The 19803-nt window shown below is 36.9% G+C and overlaps 1 protein-coding gene across 4 annotated transcripts; it reads right to left on the bottom strand.

The window, feature by feature from the left end:
* Window positions 1-1532: 1532 nt before the first annotated feature.
* Window positions 1533-12821, bottom strand: LOC124403472. Of its 4 annotated transcripts, XM_046877244.1 has the most exons (18): window positions 12586-12817; window positions 12433-12505; window positions 10983-11097; window positions 10733-10878; window positions 9167-9315; window positions 8926-9082; window positions 8636-8759; window positions 8395-8540; window positions 7056-7204; window positions 6815-6971; window positions 6529-6652; window positions 6288-6433; window positions 4949-5097; window positions 4708-4864; window positions 4468-4561; window positions 2993-3056; window positions 2654-2736; window positions 1533-2571 (listed from the first exon to the last, which is right to left on the bottom strand). In XM_046877244.1, the coding sequence occupies exons 2-18, from the start codon at window positions 12500-12502 to the stop codon at window positions 2031-2033; spliced, it is 2571 nt and encodes an 856-aa protein (XP_046733200.1). In that variant the 5' UTR covers window positions 12503-12505; window positions 12586-12817; the 3' UTR covers window positions 1533-2030. The 4 variants fall into 4 exon arrangements, with proteins under 4 accessions (XP_046733200.1, XP_046733201.1, XP_046733202.1 ...); XM_046877245.1 differs by having other exon boundaries at window positions 6538-6652; window positions 12433-12821; XM_046877246.1 differs by having other exon boundaries at window positions 8645-8759; window positions 12433-12821.
* Window positions 12822-19803: the final 6982 nt, after the last annotated feature.

Below are 19803 nucleotides of genomic sequence, written 5' to 3'. Positions count from 1 at the left end.
CCCGGTAAGGTCCACTTATGCATTTGGTGTCCATGTGAAGAAAAAGACAACTTAATTAATTAGACTACCTTCTCCAGTTGTCCTGTTCTAATGCTCACATGTTGAGTGTGGGAGCTTTGGGTGGTGTACAGCCCACATGAACATTTTTAGCAGGTTGTGATACAGCCAACCATAAAGCGCTAGCCCTGATTCCTCACCTGCATTCTCGAACGTCCATGATTCTGTCACTGGGTCAATGCTTGTCCTTTTGTCAAACATTTTTTAGTAGAGAATAACCCCTGCATACTGGAGTGAACCCCAAACCACCTTCTGTTCTAGCAGTGCTCTTCAGGCATAAACAATTTTAAGGAACACACTTATAGGCAATAACCACTTTATTTGTGTAAAGCTGCTTTGAGACATGAATTGAATTGGTTTTTAAACTTTTTCTGTAGAGGGGGGGTGGATTTTCAAGCCCCACCTGACCTGTCCTCCATAACCCCCAAAAATATGGTAATTAAATACTAATGAAAATTGAAAAATGTAAAATGTATTGAATTTAATAACATAAAATAGCGAAAATAGAGAAAATAAACGTGTAGTTGTGTTTACACTTTTTTGCAACCTGTACAAAAAATTATAATAAGTAAAAAAGAGCAAATGCATTTGGCAATAACGATGAACAAGTCAAGAACAAAAAGAACATCAATCTGTGAGTCTCATCACTGCGTTAGTGGCTGCAATGAGCCTGTTTTACACTGCACATCTTTTCAAAACGGGTTTACAGGCTTCATGCTGCCACTCTCAAGTCATCTTCATCATCCAGCTGAGATCTGTAAGTTGTTTTTAGTGAAGCAACATCTGAAAAGTACGAAAATCCTAAGGCCATGAATTATAATATATTTTTATTTTTTCCTCGTGATCAAGACGCAATTTTCTTGTGATCTGGACATAACAAACGTTGTTTTCTCGTGATCGCGGCTTTTCTCCACATGCCTGCACCAGGGAACGTCCAAGCGTCTGCTGCCACCAATGGTTATGGTCATTATCCATGATGCAATAGTTCCACTTTTTCCTCCAGGTACCCTAACTGATGTTTTAATTTACTTGCATTAATGACTTAATTGTTTGTTTTATTTTTAATAAAGAAAATAATCATTAAAGATTAATAAAGAACACAAACAAATAAATCCTGCCGTTCATTGCGCCCCACCTGTTATGTCTTTACTCCCCCGCTAGAGGGCCGCGCCCCACACTTTGAGAACCACTGTGTTATAAAGGTGCTTTGACCCAGTCGTCTAGACATCACAATTTGACTCTTGTACATCGAGCTTCTTTACAGGTAAACTGTATGCATGCAAAACCGATTTTATGACTTCCTTGTAATGTAAAGGTAATAAAAATCCTTAAAAAATAATAATATTTTACAAGAAAAACCCAGAAATGGCTGTTCAAACCTATGAGCCTTATATATGATAATATGAACATGTTTACAGAGGTGTACTCTATATCAATATCATATTTATCTTAATTTCATTGAATGCAAATAAATGCACAATTGAACTTTTAATGTAAAAAAATAAACATTTCAGCTCTATGACACTGACATTTACCACAGCATTTCCAACATTCATCTGTTTTTTGTAACTCAATGCAATATAAAATAGCACATGTAGAGTATTTGGGACATGGGTGGATTGTTGTTTTTCTTTTCTGGTATTTAAGCAGTTAAATTCAAGTACAATATCTTTGACATCCAGAACATTCTACCTGAGGATGGAATTATAATTTTCCCTTTTTGTGATGTCCATCTTCATGGTCCGTGTAAAGTACTTCAACAATCTTGATTAAAATATGAATGCAGTCAAATATACCAAGAAATGTGACATGTAGCGATTAATATACTTCAAACCGTTCCACCGTGAGCCATCACATCAAACCCTGAGTCCATTTGAATGCCTGGAACAATATGCAAAATGCCACGCTATCTGCTGTAATATTTCCCTGAGAGATGTTCTAATGAATTCTATCAAAGTTTTTCAAGCAATACTTTAAAAAGCTTGATACTCTTCGTCTGCCGGCATTACGATTCTATCATGGCTGCAAATAGTAACATCTTGTAGTTTCTTGCCGCTAAATGGCTCGTCGATGATCGGATTGCTCCAAGAAATGCTTGGATATCCAAAAACTACATCCATCTTCTCGTTAGTGGGCATGATGTTAACCATTTTGGAGGTTCCCGAGTCTGTACAACCGTCCCACACACAGTAATTAACATCCGTATATATTTTAGGGTCCAGGTTCTTAGACGACACCAGGAAGTTCTCACTCAGAACGTTTGTAAACTCATTGCTTACAGCTGGCTTGGACATGCCACTGGAGCTGGATTGCCAATAGTACTTATTTTCGAATGCTTGTTCAATAATTAAAGCTCCATGATCCTTCTCATGTTCCAACTGAACCTTTTCAGAGCTGTTCTCATTGACGCTCTCGTAGCACGTCGTGGAGTAAATCAGTGGTGCCGAATCGACGTCTTTCTTCAGAATGAGACCATAGTGACGGTCTTGATCCTGGACTTCACAAGATTCCAGGCTGTGGATGGAACAACATTATTTTCAGAAGCAAAACAAATATGGATTTTTACATTCTAACACATAAAAGATGACAGCATCACCATATTTTCTTGTTGATGTGGTTTGCTGTGGAATCAGGATTGACAGATGAAAACTCGGATTGAATTGACAGAAGCTGTGGGACCTGAAGGAGAACAGGATAAAGGATAAAGGAATGAAATCAAACATCTTGTTCTTTTGTACAATAACCCTCCACAAATACAGGTATTATTTTTTGCTAATAATTTTAATTATGGTTTAGAAATTCGAGATCAATTCTTTAAATGTAAACCTTTGTGTATTTTTTCTAGGGTTTTTGTAGTACAAATAAGAAAGAAATGAATGATTTCAAAATGCTCCATAATGGAGTAACTGGAGAAAAAACGTTTAGCATTATTTACCTGTTTTACAAAATTTGTCGTAAATTTGGGAGTAGGAATCTCATCCCACCATGGTTTTAGCACTCTGTAATAACAAAACAAACAAACAACAGTTATAAGTTTCAGACTTAAAGTCGTTTTGAATGTGAAAGAGAAGTTCAGAAATTCATGACAATAGTTGTTGAGATTTGTGAAAGGGGATTTAGAGACCTCTCTGGTAGAAATGTGGTATTGCAATCACCTCGAGGTGAGATAAAAAGGCATTTAAATAATCTGGATTTTTTCTGGAATACCGCTTGAATGAAATTTAGTTTTTCCAGAACAATTGTGCAACACAGAAGAGTATACAAAACTACCCAGGGCAATGTAAGAGTTACAGGATGTTGTGGAGGTGAAGAACGGCCCGAGGTGAAGTGGAGAGAATTATAATGGTGTAAGGTATATATATATATATATATATATATATATATATATATATATATATATATATATATATATATATATATTGTTATATATTGTTATATCGTTACATTGTAATTCTGCTGCTCCAAATCTCACAGACAGAGATAAAGTAGTGCCAGAAGATTAGTTATTTACAGATTATATTTATTTACATGAATCTGAATGAATAGTTTTTAGAGTAAACAAGGGGAATTACGTACAACTGTGGTGCATCTCTACTAATAATGAAGCTGTTGGTGTAACTCCTGGTGCTTTTGTTCATCCTCTTTCTCATTTGAGCTTTTTTCCCCTCCAGTTTCTACAAATTAATTTTGAAGACCTATTCATCAAAATCCCTGTATTCACCGTACAAGTTACACCACATGTAAAACGGTAAGTTCATTAGAAAATGTGTACAATAGTTGTCTCACACTGGATGGAACAAAATGTTGGATATACAATGTGACACAAATACAAGACATGGGTTTTAAAGTCTAAGTAGAAGTAAAGACGCAAAACTGATGAGCTCAATAATAAGTATGTAGTGGTAAAGAGTTGAACCAGTTTAGGCGTTTGTTTGGTTTCTAAGATGAACACTGGGAGGCAGCAGAGAGGTGAGTAATCTGACTGCGTATTTGCACAGAAAGTTGTCGATCTTAGATAGGTATTAAAGCACCTTTAACTAGTAGCTTTATTACTAAAAGAGTTATTATTTTTTAAAAAGCGCATTTACGTTTTTCTACTGCCAAAAGGTTTAATATTTGGCCTATTTTAAAAATAAAAAAGGCACTTATTATCTGACGGTCCTTCAGGTAAAAACAATAGTGGTGCGTGTCGAGCCTGTAAGCATTCAAGCACAGCAAGATCTCAGCGATAAGTCCAGCATGCCTCATGTCTCTGAAATGCATGCGTGAAATCTGACCTGACAAGATACAGGATGCTGATTATAACCAAACCCATTTAAAAAACAAACACACACACACACACACACAGACACACACACACACACACACACACACACACACACACACACACACACACAAAAGATGTCTTACCTGTAAAACCAGAAGTAGATGGAGGATATACAAATGATCAGAATGATACATAAAATGGGGATTATTATCTTGAGGGTGTTTTGTAATGATATTGCTGCAGGACACAAAGACATATGTTTCTGCTGTTAAACACACTGCTTAAACTCTCACACACACACACACACACACACACACACACACACACACACACACACACACACACACACACACACACACAAAATAATGCTGGGTTAAACTTACGTGTTTGGAACTTAATCGGTTCACTGTAGTCGCTGAACGTATTATTTAAAGGGTAGCTCGATTTCACTCTCGCTCTTAGAACATATCTGGAATTTGGTTGAAGGTTCCTGCCAAGAATCTCATGTACAGTGGAACCTTTCTGTAATAGTGTTGTCTCCTGTATGAAGAGTATAAATTATTTTTGTTCACCGAATGCGTCCTATCTTTGGGATTGTTCTCTCAGGAATGTAAGGTGACTTACTTTTTCATCGCTTCCATCAATCTTGTAATTTAGCTCCACCATCAAGTAGTCTGAAAAGGGTTGTTTTGTGTAGGTGGTGTTCACCTCAATTAAAATGTTTCGGTTTGCCTTCTGAACGACTGATGTGATGATCGGTCTTCTGGGCTTGACTGCATTGAGAGAAAAAATATATACATGAGAATGTGAGGATATGAGATATAGAGTACCTTTCAGGATAAACTGAGGCTCGCATGAACTAGTTAATGAACCTATGTGCTAGTCACCTTCACGACTAGTCAAGCGGTGAAGAAAGCAGCAACAGCTTTCGACTTTGTTAATCGGAATATGAGGAAATCAGTTAAAAACTGGCATAGGACAAGGAAATGTATTTTTATCACTCTGCATGACTAAAAGCCCACACCTGCTTCTAACTCATGAATAAATTCCTCCTGCAAATATTGTTGTTAGCCGTAGAGCTAGCATTGTGTTCGAGTGAATACTACCGCAGTCGAAAGGTTGCCTGCGACTATTATCTAATCTTGTTTATCTAGTTCAAGGTCTGATCACACGCAAGCACCTGCTACTAAAGAAAGCGCTGTATAGAGCTGACCAAAAACCACCAAGACACAGCTCTAAACATCACTCTCATTAGTATTTTCCATCCATGATCAGTTAGCAGTTGTGCTACAGCAGGGAACTTCAACGTTTTTCAGGTCAAGGACCCTTTTTTTCACAGTTGTCATTTATTTTAATAGATTTGCAGTTTCATACATTTTTCTTTAACTGTCAGGTGGACAATTATACATTTACATGAACATCAGCTTTACTTTTAATAGAACTTTAATGTAATATATATTTAACAATGTATAATATTTTATCTTTGATCTTTTAACCCATATTTTTTTTTTTTCAAACAAAAAATTATTTGTGATTCAACATTAATTAGCGGATCCCCTGCAGTACCGCCGTGGAAGCCCTAGGGGTCGCGGACCCCCGGTTGAAGACCCATGTGGTAAAGTATAGTATCAATTCTTTCAGTCCAAAACGCATTCAGACCGAAAGCTTTTCCGGACTTACCTGATCCATTCTGACAGAGTTTTTGTCAGTGGGAAACTTCAGATTTAGATTATTGTAAATGGTAAAGACCGTGAACAAGCTTTGTCAAAACAAATAGTCCATTGTCACAAAAAAAGCAATGCATATAAAACTGAAAAGAAATACTGTACATTTTGTACTCGGTGTATGTATGTGAGCTGTAGTGCTGTTTGATAAATGCACTAATAAATGAACTAAAAAACAAACAACCAGTTGAGTACCAGTGAACATTCATGCAAATTTCAGTAAACCCTAATTCACTTACTGCTATTTCCAGTACTGATCATTATTGGCCACCAAACATTGTCTCCTTTCGACAGGTTTATTTTAAGATCCTCGCCAATGATGAACCCCGGGAAATCGATTCTACATTCGCATGTACCGAGATGGGTTTCTTCAAAATGGCAAAATCTGCAACATTACAGAGAAAGAAGGACCATATAAATACCAAAAAACAAATACACTAAGAATTCATTTATAAAGAAATCACTTCCTTTTTTACTTACCGAACTAACCTGTGGTGGGTTTCTATTAAGGCTTTGAGTGTGTATTCAGAACAGATCTCAGATACAGCCGGGGTCAAACTGCACTTCAGCTCGGTGTCATAATCGTTAAAGCATTGCAGAGACTCTGGAAAAAAGTTTGAGGTGTCAGAAACATGGCGGTTTATCTGGAAGTCTCAGTGGCACCAACAATAATTCAGTGAAGTGGCAGAAATATGTTGACCAATTAAAAAAAAAACACACACACACACACACACAAACACACACATTAATGCTGGGTTAAACTTACGTGTTTGGAACTTAATCGGTTCACTGTAGTCGCTGAACGTATGATTTAAAGGGTAGCTCGATTTCACTCTCGCTCTCAGAACATATCTGGAATTTGGTTGAAGGTTTCTGACAAGAATCTCATGTACAGTGGAACCTTTCTGTAATAGTGTTGTCTCCTGTATGAAGAGTATAAATTATTTTCGTTCACCGAATGCGTCCTATCTTTGGGATTGTTCTCTCAGGAATGTGAGGTGACTTACTTTTTCATCGCTTCCATCAATCTTGTAATTTAGCTCCACCATCAAAGAGTCTGCAAAGGGTTGTTTTGTGTAGGTGGTGTTCACGGTAACTAAAATGTTTTGGTTTGCCTTCTGAACGACTGATGTGATGATCGGTCTTCTGGGCTTGACTGCATTGAGAGAAAAAATATATACATGAGGATGTGAGGATATGAGATATCGAGTACCTTTCAGGATAAACTGAGGCTCGCATGAACTAGTTAATGAACCTATGTGCTAGTCACCTTCACGACTAGTCAAGCGGTGAAGAAAGCAGCAACAGCTTTCGACTTTGTTAATCAGAATATGAGGAAACCAGATTAAAACTCATATTGCATAGGACAAGGAAATGTATTTTTATCACTCTGCATGACTAAAAGCCCACACCTGCTGCTAAATCATGGGTAAATTCCTCCTGCAATTATTTTTGGCACCTGTAGCGCTAGCATTGTGTTTGAGTGAATACTACCGCAGTCGAAAGGTTGCCTGCCACTATTATCTAATCTTGTTTATCTAGTTTAAGGTCTGATCACACGCAAGCACCTGCTTCTGAAGCAAGAGCTGACCAAAAACCACCAAGACACAGCTCTAATCACTCTCATTAGCATTTCCCATCCATGATCAGTTAGCGGTTGTGCTACAGCAGGGAACTTCAACGTTTTTCAGGTCAAGGACCCTTTTTGTTCACAGTTGTTTTATATTTTAATCGATTTGCAGTTTCATACATTTTTCTTTAACTGTCAGGTGGACAATTATACATTTACATGAACATCAGCTTTACTTTTAATAGAACTTTAATGTAATAATGATAATGTTTTTTAAATTCAATATTTTATCTTTGATGTTTTTACCCATGTACATTTTTCTTTAAACAAAAATTATTTGTGATTCAACATTAATTAGCGGACCGCCTGCAGTACCTCCGTGGAAGCCCTATGGGTCGCGGACCCCGGTTGAAGACCCATGTGGTAAAGTATAATATCAACTCTTTCAGTCCAAAAAGCATTGAGACCGAAAGCTTTTCCGGACTTACCTGATCTATTTGATTTCCTGACAGAGTTTTTGTCAGTGGGAAACTTCAGATTTAGATTATTGTAAATGGTAAAGACCGTGAACAAGCTTTGTCAAAACAAATAGTCCATTGTCACAAAAAAAGCAATGCATATAAAACTGAAAAGAAATACTGTACATTTTGTACTCGGTGTATGTATGTGAGCTGTAGTGCTGTTTGATAAATGCACTAATAAATGAACTAAAACAAACAACCAGTTGAGTACCAGTGAACATTCATGCAAATTTCAGTAAACCCTAATTCACTTACTGCTATTTCCAGTACTGATCATTATTGGCCACCAAACATTGTCTCCTTTCGACAGGTTTATTTTAAGATCCTCGCCAATGATGAACCCCGGGAAATCGATTCTACATTCGCATGTACCGAGATGGGTTTCTTCAAAATGGCAAAATCTGCAACATTACAGAGAAAGAAGGACCATATAAATACCAAAAAACAAATACACTAAGAATTCATTTATAAAGAAATCACTTCCTTTTTTACTTACCGAACTAACCTGTGGTGGGTTTCTATTAAGGCTTTGAGTGTGTATTCAGAACAGATCTCAGATACAGCCGGGGTCAAACTGCACTTCAGCTCGGTGTCATAATCGTTAAAGCATTGCAGAGACTCTGGAAAAAAGTTTGAGGTGTCAGAAACATGGCGGTTTATCTGGAAGTCTCAGTGGCACCAACAATAATTCAGTGAAGTGGCAGAAATATGTTGACCAATTAAAAAATAAAAACACACACACACACACACACACAAACACACACATTAATGCTGGGTTAAACTTACGTGTTTGGAACTTAATCGGTTCACTGTAGTCGCTGAACGTATGATTTAAAGGGTAGCTCGATTTCACTCTCGCTCTCAGAACATATCTGGAATTTGGTTGAAGGTTTCTGACAAGAATCTCATGTACAGTGGAACCTTTCTGTAATAGTGTTGTCTCCTGTATGAAGAGTATAAATTATTTTCGTTCACCGAATGCGTCCTATCTTTGGGATTGTTCTCTCAGGAATGTGAGGTGACTTACTTTTTCATCGCTTCCATCAATCTTGTAATTTAGCTCCACCATCAAAGAGTCTGCAAAGGGTTGTTTTGTGTAGGTGGTGTTCACGGTAACTAAAATGTTTTGGTTTGCCTTCTGAACGACTGATGTGATGATCGGTCTTCTGGGCTTGACTGCATTGAGAGAAAAAATATATACATGAGGATGTGAGGATATGAGATATCGAGTACCTTTCAGGATAAACTGAGGCTCGCATGAACTAGTTAATGAACCTATGTGCTAGTCACCTTCACGACTAGTCAAGCGGTGAAGAAAGCAGCAACAGCTTTCGACTTTGTTAATCAGAATATGAGGAAACCAGATTAAAACTCATATTGCATAGGACAAGGAAATGTATTTTTATCACTCTGCATGACTAAAAGCCCACACCTGCTGCTAAATCATGGGTAAATTCCTCCTGCAATTATTTTTGGCACCTGTAGCGCTAGCATTGTGTTTGAGTGAATACTACCGCAGTCGAAAGGTTGCCTGCCACTATTATCTAATCTTGTTTATCTAGTTTAAGGTCTGATCACACGCAAGCACCTGCTTCTGAAGCAAGAGCTGACCAAAAACCACCAAGACACAGCTCTAATCACTCTCATTAGCATTTCCCATCCATGATCAGTTAGCGGTTGTGCTACAGCAGGGAACTTCAACGTTTTTCAGGTCAAGGACCCTTTTTGTTCACAGTTGTTTTATATTTTAATCGATTTGCAGTTTCATACATTTTTCTTTAACTGTCAGGTGGACAATTATACATTTACATGAACATCAGCTTTACTTTTAATAGAACTTTAATGTAATAATGATAATGTTTTTTAAATTCAATATTTTATCTTTGATGTTTTTACCCATGTACATTTTTCTTTAAACAAAAAATTATTTGTGATTCAACATTAATTAGCGTACCGCCTGCAGTACCTCCGTGGAAGCCCTATGGGTCGCGGACCCCCGGTTGAAGACCCATGTGGTAAAGTATAATATCAACTCTTTCAGTCCAAAAAGCATTGAGACCGAAAGCTTCTCCGGACTTACCTGATCTATTTGATTTCCTGACAGAGTTTTTGTCAGTGGGAAACTTCTGATTTAGATTATTGTAAATAGTAAAGACCATGAAGAAGCTTTGGACTGCAACAGACTTTGCATTCAAGTCTCCATCATTAAGCAGTTGTTACCATCAAGAATGATGAAACTACAAAAATAAGGATGAGTTCCCTTTTCAAAATCTGATTCCTTTCAAGTTTTCTTCTTCCTCATTAAGTCTCAGGGATTTTTCCCTGAACTCTGGTTCATTCATTAGGGACTAACAATACCTATAGGAACTAATTTATGAATTATATATTTACACTTTTTATCTATTTATACGTGTAAAAGCTAATTTGTGACAAATTGTCCATTGTCAAAAAAAAAAAGTAAATACATTTTGTACTCGGTGTATGTATGTGAGCTGTAGTGCTGTTTGATAAATGCACTAATAAATGAACTAAAAACAAACAAATAGTACCAGTGAACATTCATGCAAATTTCAGTAAACCCTAATTCACTTACTGCTATTTCCAGTATTGATCGTTAGTAGTCGCCAAATTTTGCCTTCTTTCCACAGGTAAATTTTCAGATCCTCGCCAATGACGAACCCTGGTACATCGATTCTACATTCGCATGTACCGAGACGGGTTTTTTCAAAATGGAAAAATCTGCAACATTACAGAGAAAGAAGGATCATATAAATACCAAAAAACAAATACACTAAGCACTCATTTATAAAGAAATCACTTCTGTTTTTACTCTCCGAACTAACCTGTGGTGGGTTTCAATTAAGGCTTTGAGTGTGTATTCAGAACAGATCTCGGATTCAGCCGGGGTCAAACTGCACTTCAGCTCGGTGTCGTAATCGTTAAAGCATTGCAGAGACTCTGGAAAAAAGTTTGAGGTGTCAGAAACATGGCGGTTTATCTGGAAGTCTCAGTGGCACCAACAATAATTCAGTGAAGTGGCAGAAATATGTTGACCAATTAAAAAATAAATGTGTGACTTAGTTTTCTTTTTAGATTTGATATTTTAAGTCTTTCCTTCAACCTTCAGTGGTAAATGCATGGAGTTCAACCCTCTCTGAGGCAACAGAAATAGAAGTGAACCAGTAAATGAACCAGTTAATTAAATGTGAGGTTGTCACCTCGAGAAATCACATAAGACAAAACACTTGAAGGAGCGGTGAGTCTAATTCATGTAGAATCATGAACAAATCAACTCTTAAAATTCTTGAAATTCTTTGAATTATTGAAATATTTTATCTTTTGTTTTATTTAATTGATATCAACTTGTTCAACCTTTTGGGTTTGTCTGAATATTCCATTATATAAGCCTCTACTGCCTCAAATGGAATAAATGTGAGTTTCTTCTGGGCATCTGTCCAAATTTCATAAATGTTATTGCTCTCAGGTCTCAACTTTTTCCCAAATTCATTCCATTTCTTACAATAAGACTAAATCAACTGTTTTAAAAAGTGGGGGGAAAAATCTAGTGATCCAAAGATCACTATAAGCAAAAGTTTCTGGACACCGGACCATAAGATTGGTTTGTGCATTCATTCCATATTTATTGCTGGTATAATCACCTCTACTCTTTTTTGGAAGATGTTCCACTAAATATTGGAGTGTAATTTTGTGGATTTGTGGTCATGTAGTTGCAGGGATGTTAGTAAAATCATGTACTGATGTTGGTGAAGTCAGAAGGTCCACCTCACCTACATTAGTACCTACATCTGACCTCAACCCTGTTAAACATCCCAAAGGTGTTCGATAATGTTTATAGCTCTATAGCAGGAGATCTTTCACACACTTCCAACGCATGTAAAGCAGATCTTAAAATAAAGCTCCCGAACCAAACATGTCCAATACCAAAGATTTTCCAGCTGGAAAAGTCAGGTGTCCCAATACTTTTGCTTATACAATGTATCTTTTACTATTAAATAGCGTTAACATGCAAGACCACAAATTCAATTATGTACATTTGGGCAGACAACCAAGAATAACAACGAGGGAAAAATAAACACACTAGAAAATAGATGTAAAATCTAGAAGGAAAGACGAGTGGATTTGAGCATGGGTTTACATCAAGCCTGGAAATGAAACATGTATTAATATTTTACATATTTAGGCATGTACCATGATTTTTTTTTTACATGTAAAGACAATTTTCCAGACAATGTTTGTTTGCTGAATAGAATGAATTATAAGCAACAAACTTACCAGATGATTCAGAGAAGACAAAACCAAAGAGAAGTAGAAATGCTTGGAGAAGTAGAATTAAGGTCCCCATTGTCTATTCCAATTACATGAAGAAAAAAATTTATATTTTCAGGCTTTTTCTTTTTTGCATCGCCACAAGCTTTCTTTATTTACCTTGTGCTTACGATGAGGATCAGTTTCAGATTAAAATGAAATCGAAGTCATCATAAAATAAACGGTGTGTATAAATCACATCTGATTCCGCTTGTGTTTAAAGCATAAGACTTGTCTCTCAGGTTTCCTTGGCAGGACTGCTGCGAGGATGAGGATGTCTATCAAAGTAAAAGCAGTTCTGTGGAATGTAAAGGTGATATTTCCTGCTTGCTCTCCATGAACGGCCAACAGGAGAAACAAACACATGCAAACCACCCCCTAAAAAAAATACCAGTGTTACTGATGTTATCTGGAAAGGAAAGCAAGGTAAAGTGAAACCATGTGGACCGCCCGTGTTACTTGTATAGGAGTGTTGAATGTTGTGGGTTGCTGTGACATAAAAAAAACTAAACAAATGACAAAGCGATTCAGACAGGTAGCATATGCCAGGTTAGGTTTACACACATGGTAGGATGCAAATGAGTGCATGCGATTAGATTGGATTGCACAACTCAGGGAAACAATATGTGATCTAGAGAATGGAAAAAATTTGTGTAATGCAAATGTGTAAAAAGATACAAATAAAAATATATTTTAGTAGTTTAAAAAAAGGGCACATGGGGTAAGTAAACATGGTGTGACTCTTAGGATAGAAAGGAGAGAGGGAAAGAGAGAGAGAGAGAGAACGAGAGAAAATGAAAAAGAATGTGCAGTTAAAAGAGCCTTGCACTTAACAAGCAAGTGATCTGAGAAAGACAGATAAATACATACAAGAAAGAGAGAGAAAAAAAGAGAGAATGCATAAACAAATACAATTAAATTGACAAGTGTGAAGGAGTGGTAGAGAGAAGAAGGTGGAGAGAGAGAAAAGGAGAGAGAGTGAAAAAGAATGTCCATAGAGAGAGAACCTCTGTGAACCCATCACAGGTTCCCCCGAACCCCAAAGGACCCTGTTAGCTTCTTTATAATGAGCCATTCATGCTAGTTCTATATCAGTTAGTGAAAAGAGGTGTAAAATGAACAATACGTACATGTTGTGCTTGTATATGGAAAGCAGAGTAAAGACGTGTAATGGTGAGATCGGCTGTATTTCCTTAAAGTGTACTGTGTGTTTACTTTATGTAATTAACCAGCATTAATTGTGCAGTTAAAGTGGCATGTGACTGAGATGTACACACACACACACACACACACACACACACACACACACACACACACACACAAACATATACAAACACACACAGAGAGGAAGAACCTAAATGTTTAGGTGGGGTTTAGTCTTCTGCACACCACTGGCAAAGTCAATGCCATAATACAGTAACATACAACACTTCTCCATTATACAACACTATTTTGGGTTTCCATACTTATAAAACATTCTGAAATGGTTTCTTTGAGAAGCAGAATGGTTCTGTAAAGAGGATTTTACATGTATAGAACACTGCACAATATAGCAATAGAAAAGATTATTCTGTGAAGAATCTTTTGCTCATAGGTTCCTTGGGGAACCATCAATGATTCTTCTACAGAATCACTTTAAAAACGCCTTTTTGGTTCTTCCTGGCATCTTTTTCATTTTATATAGTTAATTTCAAATTTTTTGTAGAGCCGTGGTGTAGCGGGGTGTAAGAAGAAAACAAATAGGACATGTTGTACCCTGAACCTATACACAAGAGAACAAGATGAGCCAGACCAGTGTAGCAGATATGAGTTAGTATGAAGTTCAGAGTGTATGAACTGTATGTAAATGTGCATGTTGTGCTTTAATATGGAAAGCAGAGTAAAGCCGGGTAATGGAGAGATGAGTCATATTTCCTGGATATGTACATTATGACTTTATAGTAACATAAAACAAAAACATATATATATATATATATATATATATATATATATATATATATATATATATATATATATATATATATATATATAATAATTTAATTATCACAAACTTCCGTGATTTGAAATAATGATGAAACAAATTTAAATGCTAAAAAGGTTAAAAAATATTTGTAAATCAACATTGAAACTGTACCATGAATCATAATGTCTTTAACAAAATACACAAAAATATATTTTAAATAATTATGATCATTATTATTCATTAACTGGTCACAGTTCCAAAGAAATCTAAAATCTTCCTATTAAAGTTTTAATGCTGTTTTATGATTGTAAATGGTTCATGGTAAAAACACTGACTGCAAAAATGTCTAATTTGCATTTCAAACAAACATGTAATATATCATTCATTCTATAATTCATACTTATACTGCAAAGAACTTGGGCTCTAGATGTGGTTTAGGCAACAACAACAACAACAAAACAAACAAACAAACAAAACAACAAAAACATCATTTGTTTAATCCTTGCTGCTTTGCATATACACAAAGCCGAAGTTGATGAGTGATGTCCCTCAGATGGGAGGTCAGGAAGACAATAATAACAGGTCAATTCTAGACATTTGAGGTCCCTCTGCCTACTTCCAGCCACCTTTCAGAATCAATAAAAAACAAATATAATATCTTAAAAATATATATATGAAAGGTCATCTGGACCACCTCTTATTTTTCTTTTTCCTTGGCCATGGCCACTGGCAACATCCTAACGTGTCACGGTACTCGCGTTGTTTTGAATAAACCGACTGGAAATAAGGATCCATCTTCAAATGGTGTTGATGCAAATTGGCAGATAAAGACAGTTTTTTTTAAATAGTAGATTATAATCAAAATACATGATGACAGCTCACACTTTCTTTGCATCCCTGTTTAGCTTTTCACTTAGCAGTCCCCGAGGGATGTATTTGTTTTTTGGCGCCATCAAGTCACTACGCAGAAAAGTTGGACTCACTGTTTACTGTACACGGTCTGTTCATTCAAAGGGTAGAAGCCACATTTAAACGGTGATATTTACTGGTACCACTGTAGGTGTGTGACTAAGAGCTTAGTCTTACGGTACCCGTCTTGATTGGTGAACTAGTGTATAGGTTTGTTGCGGTTATAGAGGCCCTGGCTTCATGCCCACGGCTCTAGGGCATGGAGTGTAGATTGTTTAAAGACTGCTGAAGCTATTCGTACATCATGTGGACGTTTGTTGTGGGATCAGTGGTGCAGTGGTAGATGATGGAGGTATCAGTGAAGCAGTGCTGTATGATGTACATGGGTGTTGCTGTTTTTGGGAAGAGCAGCAATGTTTCAAACCTGTTAGAACATGTAGAACATGAAAGAAACATAGATCACCCATTTAGTATGTTTAGATTGGTTTCATTTGGCAGATCTTATCTTATCCAGAGAGACTTTCTTTTCATAACATTGTTCAACTGATCAGATGAGGGTTAGTTGACTTGCTCAAGGCTTTAACATGGCGTTGAAGAATGGAATGGAAGTCATTTTGGTTCAGGATTCCTTTCACTTATCAGAATAGGGTTAGGGTTAGGGTTAGGGTTAGGGTTAGGGTCTCTAACCTTCTCTGCTCCAAAAACAACCCCAAACCATTAAACTTCCACATCCATGTGTGAGTGTGGGGATGAGTCAATCTGATCACATCGTCTTTCCTGTTCTCCATCTTACACAAGTTCTTCTGGTCGAGACAAAATGTTCCACAGAAGTTTCCTCCATTCATTCACTGTTTAATTCTTATGTTCGTTTTAAGTTCGTTGCATAGAAAAAAAGGGACATGCAGGTATCTCACAAACCATCAAAGACACTTTTTACAGGTGCTGTGGGTGTGTGAAAGTGAAACTCCATCATTAAAAAATCTACAATAAATAAAAGTGAAACTGTGTGGTTAAATGGACAGACCTGTTTTTTAGTCCCATGCTCTACGTTTTCTCGCTTGTCCAGTTTTATTGAATGTAAAAAACCAAACCATATAATAATTGAAAAACATGAAAAGCACAAGGCTTCAGTGAGAAACCTTCAGCAAGTAGTTAAACCACGATGAGTCACTGAATGAAAACAAGTGCAGACTTGATTCTGTGTTGCGAATAGTTTACTGTAAGAGGTTCCAACAAACATAATTAACTTGCTTATGACGTTGGGTTACTTTTTGGGTTTGGTTCGTCTCAAGGTTTCTTTCTTATGAAGTTTCAGGGAGTTTTTTCACACCACCATCACCACCATCACCACCTGACATTCATACATTTCAAATTTGTTTGGAATTTATTTATTTATTTAAAAGTGCTTTGGGACAATACGCATTGCTAAAAGCGATATTAGGAACACTGGGTATTGGTGACTGAATATCAGCAACATTATGAGGTAATCCTAGTGATCAGTGATTGGTGCTTTCAATACCAATGCTAACAATTTCAATACCAAACTTAATCGTACACAAGTATAACAATATTGACTGCTTATCTCTAGCGTCTTCACGCAGTTGGTATGTTTAGTAAACGTTTATTCTCAACTCATATAAATAATGCGAAGTTGCTATGTAAGGTGGAGAACTATATCAAGTGCCGGACAGCCGCTAACATCTGCTCAGAAAGTCACTAGATTTGTCACTGGGCTTGTTACTACAAAACCAAGATGTAATACTGAAAGACAAAGTAGTTACAATATTGACGCAAAGAAACGTAATAGTCGGAATACTAACTTTTCTTTTTTCCCAAAGCTGAAATGGAGTAGCCTACCAGTAGATTATGCAAGAATATGAAAACTAGGAAGAAGATCTGTAAAGACATGCCAGTGAAGGACATCTGATAAATGCAACCTGAATTCCAGGCATGATAGTAATCAGGAGGTATGATTGGATCATGTTCAGACCAAGTGTTAAACACAAGACAGGTGCCATTGCCATATGTAATCTTAATTTGCTTAACCTCCACATTGTTTGTTCTGAAACTGCTCCACGTAAAAAAAAAAAATTAAACATAGTCTACAGGAGCATCACTTGAACTCAACTCAAACTTTGTCATTTTTTCGTATACACAGTATACAAAAGAACGAAATGTCATTACTAATGGGCCAAGGGATAATCCAGGAATAAATCGACACTGGTACACCAGATAACAAACTTCAGATAAATCAGACTACAACTCTGTTAAGATTTTGTATTATTTTTTAAAACAAAGGAAACTTGGGAAGTGTTAGTTTTTTGTGTTTTTTTTAGGAAGAGGAAGGTCTTCAACCATCGCTTGAAGATGCCAGGGTCTCCACTGTTCGGACATCTAGGGGAAGTTCATTCCATCACCTCGGTGCCAGAACCTTGAAGTTTACTTACCATTAATTCTGAGAGAAGGAGGTATGAGTCAAGCAGTGCTGGAGGATCTCAGACAGCGTGGTGCACTGCGAGGTGTGATGAGGTCTCTGAGGTCAGATGGTGCTGGTCCATTTTTGGCCTTGAAGTAAACTTTAAACATAACAGAGCTAAGGTGAGATAAATATGAGGTAGATGTGAGAAATATGAGGTTAAAATGTAAGTAATTTAAGAACAAAGTAAAATAAAGTGCAAGTGCACAGTCCAGTGTGTGTACTTTAACTGATGTCTATAGTAAGCAGTTAAAGTTCCTTGCAGATGTCTGCAGATGTGCTACAATGTGCAATGTGCATTTTTAGTGGCCGAGTGCGAGTGTGTGTTAATGACCATTGAGTGACTACTAATGTCCACAGTTAAGGAGGTGGAAACACGGTGATCAGTGGCACCAGGGTGTTCAGGGCTCTGACAGCTTGGTGGAAGAAGCTGTTGCAGAACGTTGTAGTGTGGGTCCTGATGCTTTAGAACCTTGTGCCTGATGGCCGCAGCTCAAACAGGCTGTGGGAGAAGTGAGAGTGGGAGTGGGAGTGGGAGATTCTTCACAATGGTAGAGGCTCTGTGTAATCAGTGTGTATAAAAGATGTGCTGAATAGAGGTGAGGAAGACCCCTATGATCCTCTCAGCTGTCAGGTTTTGCAGTTTCCGAACCATGCAGTCATGCAGCTGGCCAAGATGGTTCACGGTTCTTCTGTAGAAGGTGGTAAGAATTGGTGGTGGGAGGCTGGCTCTCTTCAGCTACTGCAGGAAGTGAAGACAATGTTGGTCTTCTTCACAGAGGAGTTGTTGTTGGTAGTCCAGATGAGGGTAAATTAAGAACCTGGGTACTGCTGACTCTGAAAGCTATGTGAATAAATTACATCTCTGCTTTTATCTTTCATAATGCAAAATGAACAGAATACCAAATGATCACAACAGAATATACAGATACTGTATACAATACACATGACTAATGCTTGTCTACAAATTCAAATTCATGTTAAGTGTTGGAATTTAGTTTCTTTTCATTTTGCAGTGAAGGACAAACATGGCAAACGGAAACTAACTGCCTTCTGCTTAAAGCACTATGTTGAAACAGCATGCATGAATCATCACGCTTCTGTTTCTGGAAACACTTGCCTGGTTTGTATTCTACGTCATTGTTTTCTGGCACTGTGACTTATCTCTACAAACTTCAATGCTCCATAGATACAAATGTTTCATAGTAAAGCCGTAGCTATAATTTTTGTGAAGAGTGAAGAGGTTTCTGTTTCTCCAATTAAATACCAAGTACATGGTTAATAACACTTAATATATATTAAATGACGTAATAGACAATTATATAAAAAATACTTTTACTTAAGAGTTCAATTTGTTCACGGAGAACAAGAAAATGAGCAACAACTTATTTCCATATGCATCTGACCTCACCAACAATACCAAGGACCCACCATAATCTCTGATCTGCCTCCACTAACACTAATAGATGCGTTACATTAACACAATCAACAATAGCTACTATATCGCATCACTCCACCTTTGGACTTATTTGGGAAATATTATCGTTTGCACTGCCTCAATTTTACATGATTATTTGCACTTGCACCTTATATACCCTGCACAATTTGTATAGTTATGTCTTTATCTTTATTTATTACTTTAATTTACTATTTTTTAATAGTTTTTCATATTTTTATAGCACCAGCACACCGTGACAAATTTCTTTAAAATGCGATCCATCTTACTTCGCAATAAAGATGATTCTAATTTCACCTAAGGGTCTATTTATTAGCTTTTTCCGCCACCTGCTGGAAAATGTTGTAATTGCACAATTGAGATCAAAGCGTAATCCTGAAAACTAACACAAACAGTAACTTTTAAGCGTCTGTAGCTACATTAACACCGAAATCCAAAATGTAATCATTTATGTACAGATTCTAATACACGTGGGGTATTCATTTAACACGCTGTTTTCAGTGCGAGTCCGCTCAAAGACGTGTAGACGCTTCT

The sequence above is a fragment of the Silurus meridionalis genome, chromosome 20, assembly GCF_014805685.1.
Source record: "Silurus meridionalis isolate SWU-2019-XX chromosome 20, ASM1480568v1, whole genome shotgun sequence".
Taxonomy (NCBI): domain Eukaryota; kingdom Metazoa; phylum Chordata; class Actinopteri; order Siluriformes; family Siluridae; genus Silurus; species Silurus meridionalis.
This window is presented reverse-complemented; position numbering and strand designations above follow the sequence as displayed.

Excerpts from the sequence above, each read along its gene's own strand:
- LOC124403472 (XM_046877243.1), bottom strand. The coding sequence starts at position 12,502 with ATGGGGACCTTAATTCTACTTCTCCAAGCATTTCTACTTCTCTTTGGT. Across the intron at positions 6,434-6,528 it reads ACCCACCACAGGTTAGTTCG|ATTTTGCCATTTTGAAGAAA; the intron begins GTAAGTAAAAAA and ends GTAATGTTGCAG. Across the intron at positions 4,562-4,707 it reads ACCGATTAAGTTCCAAACAC|CAATATCATTACAAAACACC; the intron begins GTAAGTTTAACC and ends TGTGTCCTGCAG.